The 13791-nt window shown below is 44.8% G+C and overlaps 1 protein-coding gene across 1 annotated transcript in view; it reads left to right on the forward strand.

The window, feature by feature from the left end:
• NIN (ninein) overlaps positions 1–13791 on the forward strand; it is an 87277-nt gene that overhangs the window by 40979 nt on the left and 32507 nt on the right. Inside the window, exons 5-12 of the mRNA XM_038756929.1 lie at positions 2175–2214; positions 6143–6333; positions 8793–8939; positions 10103–10270; positions 11177–11313; positions 11760–11900; positions 12670–12844; positions 13208–13318. Coding sequence (XP_038612857.1) covers positions 2175–2214; positions 6143–6333; positions 8793–8939; positions 10103–10270; positions 11177–11313; positions 11760–11900; positions 12670–12844; positions 13208–13318 — 1110 coding nt within the window. The remainder of the gene's footprint in view (positions 1–2174; positions 2215–6142; positions 6334–8792; positions 8940–10102; positions 10271–11176; positions 11314–11759; positions 11901–12669; positions 12845–13207; positions 13319–13791) is intronic.

Consider the following 13791-nt stretch of genomic DNA (forward strand, 5'->3'; position numbering starts at 1 on the left):
AGCCTGAATGGAAGGGCAACAAAAATTCTAATTTTAGCCGGCACAGGATTTGAGATGCTCTTGAGGAGAGTGCTTAGTACGCCTAATACAGTGTTCTGCACAAAGTAGGCGCTTAAATACCATCAGTTGATTGAGACAAGGTTGGGCCTGGATCTCAGGAGTTTCCACTTCTCTGGCTTTGTGTTCTGGAACTACCTGGCAGGTTCATTAGACTGACTGACTTGGGTGGTTCCAGGATGAGCAGGTATCGTTCTTGCAAGCAGTTCTATTTCTGTTAAATCCACTGGAGAAGGGGGTCGCTTATTACTAAAGTTCTCACCATATTGGCGTGATGCTTTTCTAAGACCTTCTGGAGGAGGCCTATCAGGTCCTGTAACTCTGATGCCATTCATTTCTCCTTTGTAGTAGTAATAACGGTATTTGAGCGCCTGTTTAGTGCGATGCACCATACAGAGTGCTTGGGAAATCATGTAAAGTACAGCAGAAGCACAAGACCCTTTTCCCACCTGCAAAGCGGAGATGGGCAGGCAAGCAAGGGGGGCAAACAGGTAGTAGGCTCAGGATATATAAATCGACTGTTCCGTCTAAGATGCTGAGAATGGGTATAAACTCATTGTCTCCATTCTTCTGCTCAGAAGGAATTTATGACTGAGTTTTAGAAAATTTGCTCAGGTCCACGGGAATACTTTGAGATTAGTGGCAGAAACTGTTGCAACCTTTTGGGGAAAAATTGGTACACTTCCATTCTTCCTGCAGCTAAATGAAGAGAGGCCACACTTTTAAACATCCAGCTGTGCCCAGATTTTTCAAAAAGAGAGGAAAGCCTTCAGAGCTTTGCTTACTCCTTGCCCCCACCAGAAACACAGACACACAAACACACACACGCACACCTCGAGTTACATTCACTCGCTTTCCCGGAAGATCTAGCGTCTCCCAGGGACACCGGAAAGACATACCTAGAAGGGCAAATGCGATTGTCCATCAAGTGCTGCATTGCAACATCACCTCTGATGAAGTGGTGCTTTAAATATAAAAAAAAGAGACCTAATCCAGTTTCCATGGCAACCTGGTAGCGTAATGGCTTTTAGTTGTAATCTGAATGAGATGTATTAAACTTTTATATTATGATTTGGATTCTCTCTGTGTCCTTAGTGACTTTGAATTTAAATCCATCAGTCATGCTCAGACCTTTATGTAGGGATATTAGCTGGCAGGAAGGTAACAGCCCAGCTCGCTACGTTGCATTTCTAACGGGTTTGTCATCTAAATTCATGATGTTCCCTAAAGTAGGGCTTTAATTATGATGGTTCAGGAACCGTTGTGCAAAATTTTGGTCCTAGCTCAGTGAATGAATGCCGATTGGACAAGCATTTGTGCTCCTTAAACCCTTTATCGGATTGGTCCTTGGGTCAATTCAGAAAGCTTAGAAATTAAGCATAGCTGTATTTTTTAAAAGAAGAAAAGAAAAAGAAGACAGATCCAACCTAGTACCTCTTGAAGATTTTTTTTATTGCCGTGCTTTATACCCAATTCTGATTGTGTAGATTCCCTTGCAAGTTCAGTTTTTAACAGTAATAATAATAATAGATTATAGGCCCGGGAGTCAGAAGGACCTGAGTTCTAGTCCCAGCCGTGCCACTTGTGTGCTGTGAGACCTTGGGCAAGTCATCTCATGTCCCTGGGCCACAGTTTCCTCATCTGTCAAATGGGGATTAAGACTGCGAGGTCCATGTGGGACATGGACTGTGTCCAATCTGATTACCTTGTATCTACCCAAGCACTTAGAACAGTGCCTGGAACATAGTAAGCACTTAACAAATATCATTAAAAAAAATAATAGCAGTATTTCAGTGCTTACTATGTGCTACTCTAGGCAGTCAAACACAGTCCCTATCCCTCACGTGTGTTTTTGTCCCACGGGCAACTCTTCTAAATGTGAGAAATAGAGCCCTTTCCATTGAACATCGTATTGTACTCTAATCTGCCTCATCGAAAAATTTTAGACCGACAGCTTGTCCAAGTGCCGAGACCACAGGGATTATAGCATCAGCGCATTAGTGAGAGCCTGTAGTTTATCTGATGTTGGTTTAAGAGCTTCAGCACATGTCTGCTGCAGAATAGGTTTAGTTCTCAGATGAAACTTATTTCACTTTTTTTCCCCTCCTTTTCTTTAGCACTGGAAGACCCAGCACAGTGAGGAATATGAAGCCGAAGGTAAGAACCCACGGATTTGTTTAGAGTATTAATTGTCCTGGCTCTTCCCTGACAGAAAGCTTGTGGAAGGTGAAAACCACACCCACCTGTCTTAAGTTGTTTTTCGGAAGGTTGTGGTGAGGTTATGTGCTCCTTCACATAGCCTGAAGAAGAGTTCGAGGTAAAGCCGACCAAAGGAGGAACAAAATATCCAGGCTCTTTGATGTGGTGGCTTCCCCTGACAGTCTCTGAAGGAAGAAGGGGATGAGAGTGTTAGCATCGAATATGCCATTTTAAATTTGTCCCTGAAAAAGCAGCTTGAAAAGAAAGTCAGTGGAGTTGGGACATGGGGCCACTCAGGTTTGGTTTTTGATTTGGCCTCTTCTGCCCAAGCTCCCATCTGATAATGTTGCTCAGTGTCAAACCGTGAAGAGCAACTGAGCTGAACCTGACCTGGAAGAAACCAAAACATCCCCTGTTACATTTGTTTTTTTTTAAAGCCCGGAAATAAAAGGCAAACCACTGAAAGATTTTGGAAAATGTTAAGGTGAATCAGTGAAGATTAACTTCCTCTGTAGGGGGTCATCCTTGGACTCTTGGGCATTTACCTCTGAGCTGTTTTGAATCTAGGGACCATTTGCCAGCCATTGAACAATTGAGAAAACTGAACTTCCTCTTTTTTCTGGTCATCTTTCTCTCTTTCCAAACCCTCAGTGACACCAGCATATCAAAATGGCTTTCTTTGTTTTGTGAAGCTTTTTCTTTTTAGTAAAGAAAAACGGAGTAAACTTTATCGCACCAACATAATACCCAGGAAAAAATGGGAAATCAAGGGAAAGAGTTAATGCTATTTTTCTGGCTCCCTGAAAAATGGGTACTGATAATTAATCTCCAGGGGCTTATTTCCATTATTAACATTCTCCCCTTTCTCTTTCCTTCCTTCCCATCTTTCCTCCCCTACACACAGGTATTGAATATACTATAAAAACCATTGCAGATTAATTTTTTTTAAATCCTGTTCTTTCTCTTGTCCTCCGTAATGTTGTGGGCAGGGAATGTGTCAGTTGTTGTATTGTACTCTCCCAAGCACTTCGTACAATGCTTTGCACACAAGCACTCAGTAAATACGATTGAATGAATGAATGAATAAGGACATTTCCCTAAACTGGGCTTATTAAATGGTACTCCTTGATCTTTGCAGCACAGAGAAGACTTCAGACATAAGGGAAGTACTTGACTCAAAAGAATAATAATAATAATAATAATGGCATTTATTAAGCGCTTACTATGTGCAAAGCACAAATGAAGCATTAGTTTCTGGTTTCTAAAAGAGGAAAGATGAGATGAAGTAATCTTGCTCCCCAAGAGTCATCTCGCAAAACTAGGCCCTGTGGCACATTTGGATTTTTTGGAAAGTGAAAAATTGTATATTTTAAGCTGCTTTTGCAGTCCACATCTGCTCACATGCCTGTTTTAGGAAACAGTAATAACATCAGCATAGTCTAGAGGAAAGATCCCGGGGCTGGGAGTTGGGAGATCAGGGTTCTAGCCCGAGCTCAGCCATAGGCCTGCACTGTGACCTTGGACAAGTCACTTCATCTCTGGGCCTTATGTTCTTCACCTTTAAAATGGTTGATGCCTCCTTTCCCTCCCTCTTATTAGACTGTAAGCCCTGTATGGGAAAGAGACTGTGTCTGGTCTGATTGTCTGGAATCTACCCCAGTGCTTAGCACATAGTAAGCATGTAATAAATGCTATAATAATAATTATAATGATGATGGCATTTATTAAGCGCTTACTATGTGCAAAGTACTGTTCTAAATGCTGGGGAGGTTACAAGGTGATCAGGTTGTCCCACAGGGGGCTCAGGGCTCATAGTCATAATCCCCATTTTACAGATGAGGTAACTGAGGCACAGCGAAGTGAAGTGACTTGCCCAGAGTCACGCAGCTGACGATTGGTGAGCCGGGATTTGAACCCGTGACCTCTGACTCCAAAGCCCGGGCTCTTTCTAGACTGTGAGCCCACTGTTGGGTAGGGACTGTCTCTATGTGTTGCCAACTTGTACTTCCCAAGCGCTTAGTACAGTGCTCTGCGCACAGTAAGCGCTCAATAAATACGATTGATTGATTGATTGATTGATTTCCGCTGAGCCAATGGCCAACCCAGGCCTAGAGCCTGGCTCTCCTTCTACTCTCATCACTTAATCAATCAATCAATCAATAGTATTTATTGAGCGCTTACTGTGTGCAGAGCACTACTAAGCGCTTGGGAAGTCCAAGTTGGCAACATCTAGAGACAGTCCCTACCCAACAGTGGGCTCACAGTCTAAAAGGGGGAGACAGAGAACAAAACCAAACATACTAACAAAATAAAATAAATAGAATAGATATGTACAAGTAAAATAAATAAGTAAATGAATAGAGTATTAAATATGTACAAACATATATACATATATACAGGTGCTGTTGGGACCTAGCTTAAGACGTAGCTCCCAAGTAAAGTTTGGGCCGTGCCACATCTTGGAGTTGATTGGGATGATTTCCAGACGTACTTTTTCAGATAAATTAGTGAATGATATTAAAATACCAGCCACGTTGGTAGCCCACTGTTGGGTAGGGACTGTCTCTATATGTTGCCAACTTGTACTTCCCAAGCGCTTAGTACAGTGCTCTGCACACAGGAAGCGCTCAATAAATACGATTGATTGATTGATTGATTGATTTCGAAGACTGATCCGCTGAAGGCCATTAGGTGGCAGTGTTGGGCCGGGAATTCCCAGCCCAGCTGGCAGATTCATCCATTCAATGAGCCGGCTTCATTCATTCATTCATTCATTCATCCAATCCTATTTATTGAGCGCTTACTGTGTGCAAAGCACTGGACTGAGCGCTTGGGAAGTCCGAGTTGGTAACATCTAGAGACAGTCCCTACCCAACAACGGGCTCACAGTCTAGAAGGGGGAGACAGACAACAAAACAAAACATATTTACAAGATAAAATAAATAGAATCGTAAAGATGTACAAGTAAAATAGAGTAATAATAATAATTGTTCCAAACACTAAATGATCTGTGGGCTCTGGATCGCCCCAGACGAAAATGTGCAGCAGCAGGCTGGGTTCCCACAGCAGAAGGTCGGAGATGAATGTAAAGAACCGGTTTCATTCCTCCAGGGTTTTTTCCAAAGACAAAGTGCCAGGGATTCTCTGCCCTAACACCCAACTCTCTGGGCCTCCGATCCTGACAACGTAGGCGCGTCTGGAAGCATTCACTTGATCTGGGGGACTGTCGGGGAGGATGGAGAGCTACAAGGGCCCTCAACACCCTCAAGTCCTGCCAACTGTTTCTAGGCGGGTGAATGATGAACTCCCCCAGGACAGATGGCCCTTTATTCGCTTCTGTTTCACATCCTTAAGCGTTGTAGTCGAGCCCTCGATGTAATTTCAGTTCCACTCAGTAACTTGCCTGCTGCATGTAGATCAAAGTCTTGTCTGTTATGGGGAACGTGGGGATCATATGAAAACGCTTTCATCTTGAAATCCCTTTCTTCCCTTGCTGACGTGGCCTAACGGTGGCTGTGCCTGAAAGGACAGCAGAGATAATCTAATTAGACAGCTGGGGTAGCCTCAGCAGTGGTTAAGATGAGTCCTCGTCACCGGGCCGGGCGGGAGAATGGAAATAGCAGCGTACGGAGGCTGTTTTAATTTCCTCCTTCATCCCGAACAAGTGTGTGTGCTTGTTTGCACTTTATGGACCGAAAATCCCATTCCAGGCGGGGCTGAATGTCCAAGTGGTTTCATTTTCCGGTGAATGTGCTTTGGTAGCATCCATCCTTGCCTTTAGAAGGCACCTGTGGTGGCTTTGGGGGTGGAATGGGGGAGAGAAGGAGCCCTAGGTTCCTTCCGCGGGCCTTTCGGCGGCCTGAAAACAGGCTCCCTGTTGTTCCAGGCCAGTTGCGATTTTGGAACCCCGATGACCTAACTGCGGCTCAGAGCGTATCCCCCCCTGCCCAAGACTGGATCGAAGAGAAGCTGCGGGAAGTGTGCGAGGACCTGGGCATCACACGAGACGGCCATCTGAATAAGAAGAAGCTCGTCTCCATCTGCGAACAGTACGGTCTGCAGGCTGTCGACAGGGAGGTAATTCAGATGAGTTTACGCATGGGCCGTTGCTTTGGCCGGGAGGGCAATAGATTCCTCAGCTTTAAGAGAAACAGACTCATCGTCGTGCCCCTCGACCAGATAGGGAAACAGCATGGCCTGGTGGAAAGAACAAGGGTCTGGGAATCAGAGGGTCAGGATTCTTATCCCAGCTCCACCACTTGTCTCCTGGGTGACCTTGGGAGGTACAGAGGAATGACAAGTTTCCTTCCCACAAGTAACTTCAGAATCCTATTAGGGTTTAAGAGCTTTAATTGGATTTGGAGAAGAATAGTTGTTTCTGAGCTGCCTCACCACTGTAAATCCTGTTCAACCATTCTGTTGATTACCTTCCTAAAGAGCTCAGCCATGTCTCCTTTTTGTTGAGTCTTAGAACTATTATTATATACTTTACTCGGTGTATCAAATTACTCCTCACCAGAGCACTGGGAAGAATGAATGATTTCCAAAGGGTAGAAGCAATCAATCAACAGCTACTACTCTGGGCAGAGCTCTGTACTAAATGACTGGGTGAGACCACACAGAGGGAGAAGTCACCATCCCTGCCCTCAAGGAGCTTGCAGCCTAGTCGGGGAGATAGGCAAAAAGAATTTACAGATAAAAGAAAAATATAAAATGGATATATAAATGTTTAATGTCTGCCTCCCCCTGGAGACTGTAAGCTCCTCATGGGCATGGGATTGTGCCTATCAACTTTGTTGTACTTTCTCAAGGCCTTAGAACAGCAGTCTCCACACAGTAAGTGATCTATAAATACCACTGATTGATTTATTGAAGTGTTTAAGGCGATATGTAGAGAAAAGGTTATGGATGCATTAATGCATGAATGATGCAGGAGTGCGGAAATTGTAGTTGAGGGATAAGGGATGTGATCTAGGGAGGAGTAACAGAAGCCCGTATACTCAGCCCCTTGAGAGCCAGAGTCGGTGTCTCTTCTGTGTATTTTTCCCCAGTGCTTCCTACAGGGCTCTGCACACAGTAAGCCTTAATAAATATACTATTACAGTTGTGAACTTTGATCAAGGGGGACCATGTCTGAATTGGTGTCTGTTCACCAAGCGCTTACCATAGTGCTCAAACACAAGGCAGATGCTCAAGAAATGCCATCCCAGAACTCCGGTGGAACTCATGTTCGTTAAACATCATTTTTTGCAAAGTATTGTCAACACCACAAAGTCCCCATTTGGGAATTTCTCACAAGGATTATTGTCATTCCCGTTGCACCAATTGAGAGAACGAAACCCAGGGGAGCTGATGGATTTATTCTCGAGCTCTTCCTCCTGACTCGCCTTCCTTTTGTTCGGTCTCTGACATTTCCCATTTCCCAAGATTTCAGCTCCCCAAAACATTTTCCTTTGTACCAGTTTATCTGGAAAGCCCACACAAACCTCGGGAAACAATTTAAGAACAGAGCCAGATATTTTTTCCTGAAAGGCGGTGGAAGAAGCAACTGTTTAAGAGATCCAAGAAATGTCTCAATCTGTTGTGTGAAGAAGTAAAATTTAACAGTTTCCAGAATATAGGAAAATGTCAGCTAACCACATGTCCCAAATCTCTTCTAAAATCTTGGGTTTTCATTTTGTGACAGCCTCTTATCACTCCGCCCCCACCAGCTCTTTAATGTTGAGTGTAACACAGTATGTATGAGAGGGTAGAGATTGGGCATTTCCTCCATCAATACAACTAGAATAATGACTCCTTGAAAGATGCCCAGAGACACAGACTGATAGCCACGGGAAGAGGAAATTTGTTTCCTGCCCGTAGATTTTTATCAAATGTACTGCCCAGCTCAAAAAAAGTGAAGAAGGCCTCGTCCATTTGTCATCCACATCCCCAGAAGTGTCTTCTCATCCACTGCTTTATTTTGGGAGTGATTTGGGATCCTCTAGTTTAAATGACATTGTTTATAAAAACCCGCTGCTAGCTTGTGTTTGTTTATTTAAATGCATCTCAAAGGCCACCACTTATTTCCTTTTCTCACTCGCCAAGTGGAGGCTGGATTCACCAACTACAGAACATGTTCTGCCCTTAAAAGAAACATTTTGTCTTAAGAAAAAAGATACAGCTTCAAAAGAACTCAGACTGTATCGTATACAAGCAGAGTTGGCCCAGATTTCCGAGCGTATCCCACTTTGTTTTTCCACTTGCAGTGTGAGGGCAAGACTAATCTCCCTAGGTACAGTGATCGGAACAGATAATTCTTGAATTTCTCGTGATTTTCGAGGACCGGATGAGCATTGGTGGTTTGCTTCAGTGTGGGGCTGGGTTATTCTAATTGAGCCGGGAAGTCACATCAGCCCCTGAACCCTTGGGTGCAGCCAGATGACAGGAATCCAGTCATTTCTGAATGGGTGGCTTGGGCAGTGTTTTAGACTTCTTATTTAAAATTTCAATTAAGCAGAAGGAATTTAAGGTCTGTGATGGTTGTTCCTTTCCAGATGCTTGAGGATGTTTTCCACAATCTTGAACCAGATGGCACGATGAGTGTGGAAGATTTTTTTTATGGCTTGTTCAAGAACGGAAAAGCTCTTACACCATCAGCCTCCACTCCTTACAGGCAACTGAAACGACACCTTTCCATGCAGGTAAGGATCCGATAAGATGTAGTGTTTGTTTAAATAAATACGTTGTTTATTGTTGTTTAGATACGTTGTTTATTAACAAATATTGTTTAAATAAATTATATAAATACCCCAATAAATACGATTGATGATGATGATGATGATGTAGTCTCTTACGGGGAGAGCATCAGAGAGCGTTTTTAGCATTCACTCGCTGGCACCTCACTAGGCTAGGATGCTGACTAACCTAAATAGGATTGAATTGAATGAATCAACCTGTCTGGGGAACGGGGCCTCATCAGAGGGAAAGTGCTCTTCCCCAAGTTCTGTTAGAATTTGGCAGGAATGCGGCAGCACAGTTGGGAAAGGTTTTTCCAACAGCAGCCATCCACCTGGAGGCAGCATGATGGGAATTCGGAAGGAAGCAGCGTGGCTCAGTGGAAAGGGCATGGGCTTTGGAGTCAGAGATCATGGGTTCAAATCCCGGCTCCGCCACTTGTCAGCTGGGTGACTTTGGGCAAGTCACTTCACTTCTCTGGGCCTCAGTTCCCTCATCTGTAAAATGGGGATTAAGACTGTGAGCCCTCCGTGGGACAACCTGATCATCTTGTAACCTCCCCAGCGCTTAGAACAGTGCTTTGCACAGAGTAAGCGCTTAATAAATGCCATCATTAGTATAACAGCGCAAGTCTTCTGGAAGCCCTGCAAAAACCCAACCCCAGAATTTTGGGAGAAGCGGGTGTTTGGGGACTGGGTGCAGCTTCTACAGTCATTCCTGAGAGCGGGGTTTGGGGGTGAAGGGAGGAGGGGGGTCCTCAACACAGAGTCCTGTAGACTTTAAGTTCCTTGTGGACAGGACAGCATCTACCAACTCTGTTGTATTGTTCTTTCCCAAGCGCTTCAGTGCTCTGCACGATAAATACCGTTGATGGAGTGATCGTCCTGACGTTTTTGGAAAGTCTCTGGTCCCTTTCTGGAGATTTTTGCAGGGGCTGAGCTGGCAGCCAGTAGACCTAAATATGAGTTCAAACAGCTGCCACAGCTCCAGAACCTCTTCTCTTAAAGTGTGAGCCCCAACTGGGGCAGGGACTCTGTCCTACCTGATTCTTATATCTGCCCCAGCGCATATTGGAACGTAATAAGTGCTTGAGAAATACCTCAGTTGTTATTATTATTCTCTCTTGCAGTCCTTCGATGAAAGTGGAAGGCGCACCACAACCCCATCAGCAATGACCAGTACAATTGGCTTTCGGGTGTTCTCCTGCTTGGACGATGGAATGGGTTACGCCTCCGTGGAACGGATCCTTGACACCTGGCACGAAGAGGGTATTGAAAACAGCCAGGAGATCTTAAAGGTGAGGGTCCCCTTCGCTCATTCTCTCTATGGGTTTTGTGGAGCAAAAATTCCTTTGAGGTGATGGTTTTCACTTTGCCTCAGCAATGTAGACTCCAATCTGTGCTTCGCATACAGTAAGCACTCAACAAATACCATGGATGGATTGATAACTGGCTCGTTTCTTCTACAGTCTTGGGGGCGATAAGGACCGTTTGCCTCCTAAAGAACTCGCAGTGTTGGTCCGAGTTGATGGAGAGCCCAGGAAGGAGATGTGTGGGTCTGTTTTATTCCAGTTATAGAATAGACAATAAGTTCAAGGGAGATTGGCTTTTTTTGGTCTGGAACTCTGAGGGATGGAGAAATTGTTCAGGTTTATTGTGATTTACATTATTGAGCGAGGGAAACGAATGTTCCCGGTTTCTCCCCGAGGTCTTAGGTGTGCCTTGGGTCTGGGGACTTTTTTCCGAAGACAGGCTTGTGAGTTGTCCAGAACTAGTAGAGAAGCAGCGTGGCTCAGTGGCAAGAGCCCAGGCTTTGGAGTCAAAGGTCATGGGTTCAAATGCCGGCTCCACCAATTGTCAGCTGTGTGACTTTGGGCAAGTCACTTCAATCAATCAATCAGTTGTATTTATTGAGCGCTTACTGTGTGCAGAACACTGTACTAAGCGCTTGGGAAGTACAAGTTGGCAACATATAGAGACAGTCCCTACCCAACAGTGGGCTCACAGTCTAAAAGAGTGGGCTCACACTTCACTTCTCTGGGTCTCAGTTACCTCATCTGTAAAATGGGGATTAAGACTGTGAGCCCTCCGTGGTACAACCTGATCACCTTGTAATCTCCCCAGCGCTTAGAACAGTGCTTTGTACATAGTAAGCGCTTAATAAATGCCATTATTATTATTAACTAATGTTTTCTGACTTGCAGGCCTTGGATTTCAGCCTCGATGGAAACGTCAACCTCACAGAACTGACTTTGGCCCTAGAAAATGAGCTTCTGATCACCAAGAATGGCATTCATCAGGCAGCTCTGGCCAGCTTCAAGACCGAGATCAGACACTTGTTGTGAGTGGACCGGCTAACGGGCTCCCATCACTTCCCTTTTCCTGCTCATAGGAAACCCCAAAGGACACATTCTTGCCTTTAACTTGCTTAAGCAAACGTTACCGGGGTGCTACCAGTTGGCTTATCTGGAAGTCTGGGGAAAATCCAGTGAATTTGCTCCCCCTACGTTAGATTGTAAAGTACTTGAGGGCAAGGAACTTGTGTCTTCTACTCAGCGTCATCATCAATGGTATTTATTGAGCACTTACTATGTAAGTACTAAGCACCACTCTTCCAAATGCTTAGTTCAGCGGCCTGGCACTCATTAAGTAGACACTCATTTAGTGCCATTGAGTGTTTGGTTGAGTTAGTGCAGTGGTTTCTGGCAGCACCTAAGCTTGACCTCGGGTATTCGGTGGGTAGAGGAAGAATGGTCTTTCTAGAATTCTGCCTGGGTCTTTCTCCAGGGAGCGAGTCGACCAGGTGGCCAGAGAAAAGGAGAAGTTACGCTTAGATCTGGAGAAAGCAGAAAGACTCAAGTCTCTGATGGCCTCTGAGGTGGATGACCATCATGCAGCCATAGAACGCCGAAATGAATACAACCTCAGGTAGGATGGAATGGGTCCCTGAACAGGCGATCTTCCTCAGTCCAAAGTAGGGCCCAGGGTCATTGGAGAGTAGGAACCTCTGATACTGTTGTAGTATTTTAAGGCTTCGGCATTCATGGCAGTCGGTTCATACTACAATCTGTTAGATGCATTTACTAAATTTGGATTAAGAAATCCACCGAAGTTCTTGACTTTGTGTCGTCGTCCCCCCCGCCAGGTTAGGTTTTCTCCCTGGCTTGCTCACTTCACAGAACCTCCATCTTTTTGCCCAGAGCTCTAGGCTTTTTTGTGGTACCTTTAACTGGCTTTGTCCGTCTTTAGCCTATCTGATTTATTTTTAATGCTGTTAGGTGTTTACTGTGTGCCAGGCACTGTACTGAGGGCTGGGTAGATACAAGTTAATCAGGTTGAACACAGTCCATGTCCTACTCGGGGCTCACTGTCTTAATCCCCATTGTACAGATGAGGTGACTGAGGCCCAGAGAAATGAAGTGACTTGTGCAAGGTCACCTGGCATTCATTCATTCATTGTCATATTTATTGAGCGCTTACTGTGTGCAGAGCACTGTACTAAGTGCTTGGGAAGTACAAGTTGGCAACATATAGAGACGGTCCCTACCCAACCATGGGCTAACAGTCTAGAAGGGGGAGACAGACAACAAAACAAAACATGTTGACAGGTGTCAAATCCACAATCTTACAGTCCACAGGAAGTGCTCAATATATACCACTGATTGATTTATTTGGCCTTGGCTGTTTCTGCCCCCAGGAAGCTGGATGAGGAGTACAAAGAACGCACTGCAGCCCTGAAGAGCGAGCTTCGGAGGGAGAGGGAGCAGATTCAGCAGCAGGTCAGCAAGCAGCGACTGGAGCTGGAGCAGGAAGTCGAGAAGGTGAAAATCGAAGAGAACTACATCCGCGACCGGCTGGCGTTGTCATTAAAGGTACGTTGAGTGGCATAATGGCAGAAGCCTAAGACTTCCCCCTGGGGAATGAAGGGTGGCCTGATTCTGGGCCTGGGGAAACACCTGGGTTTGGGCTTGAAGTCCAGTTCTTGATTTGACGGTTAGGGTAGATAGAATCTAAAGGGGTTTTTTGTTCGTTTCGCTACTATCTAGTGCTAAGCTGTCTCGTTCTCTATGGATAGTTAAATACAGAGAGTGTTCTATCAAGATTGCAAGCCCCATGGAGGTGACTTCTAGCTGCCAATTGTAAAGAAGGACACTTAAAACACTAGGTTCGGTCCAGTGGTTAATCGGATTATTTTTTAGAGCATAAGGTATTCACATTTTCCCATTTTTCTCTAGGAAAACAGTCGCCTAGAGCGTGAACTCATAGAAAATGCAGAGAAACTGGCAGAATATGAGAGCCTGACAACTAAACTACAACGGAATCTGGAAAATGTCCTGACAGAAAAGGTCGGTACCCTACCCTCAACATACACCATACATCTTCATACAGAAGCGGAATTCCAAGCTTTCTAAGCCAGAGCATAAGAAATACCATTACTGGGGCAGGCCATCCCACCCAGGATGCTTCAGCCAGTGGCCACAGGATGCTTGGAGGATCTGTGAGACAACTGTCCTCTCTGTGGTTAGACAGATGTCCTCCAATGCCCATAACTTTCCCCTCTCCATCCTTAACTGTCCTCCTGTGAACTTCTCCCAAGAACTCTTGAGCTTGCTGATATCTCTGACTTGAAAAACTCCCCTAAGTTTCATATTCCAGGTGCTTACCAAGTGCTATGGGAAGAAAGGGTTCCTTTTTGTCTGTTTTGAGTTCAACAGAAGTGTTTCTAAATCTGCTTAGCAGTGGGAAATGCCATTTACTGTTGCAAGTGGGCTTTTCGAATGAGCTTCTGAACTTTTCCTTAGATAGATAATGTAGCAAA

Source organism: Tachyglossus aculeatus, chromosome 14 (assembly GCF_015852505.1).
Source record: "Tachyglossus aculeatus isolate mTacAcu1 chromosome 14, mTacAcu1.pri, whole genome shotgun sequence".
Classification (NCBI taxonomy): domain Eukaryota; kingdom Metazoa; phylum Chordata; class Mammalia; order Monotremata; family Tachyglossidae; genus Tachyglossus; species Tachyglossus aculeatus.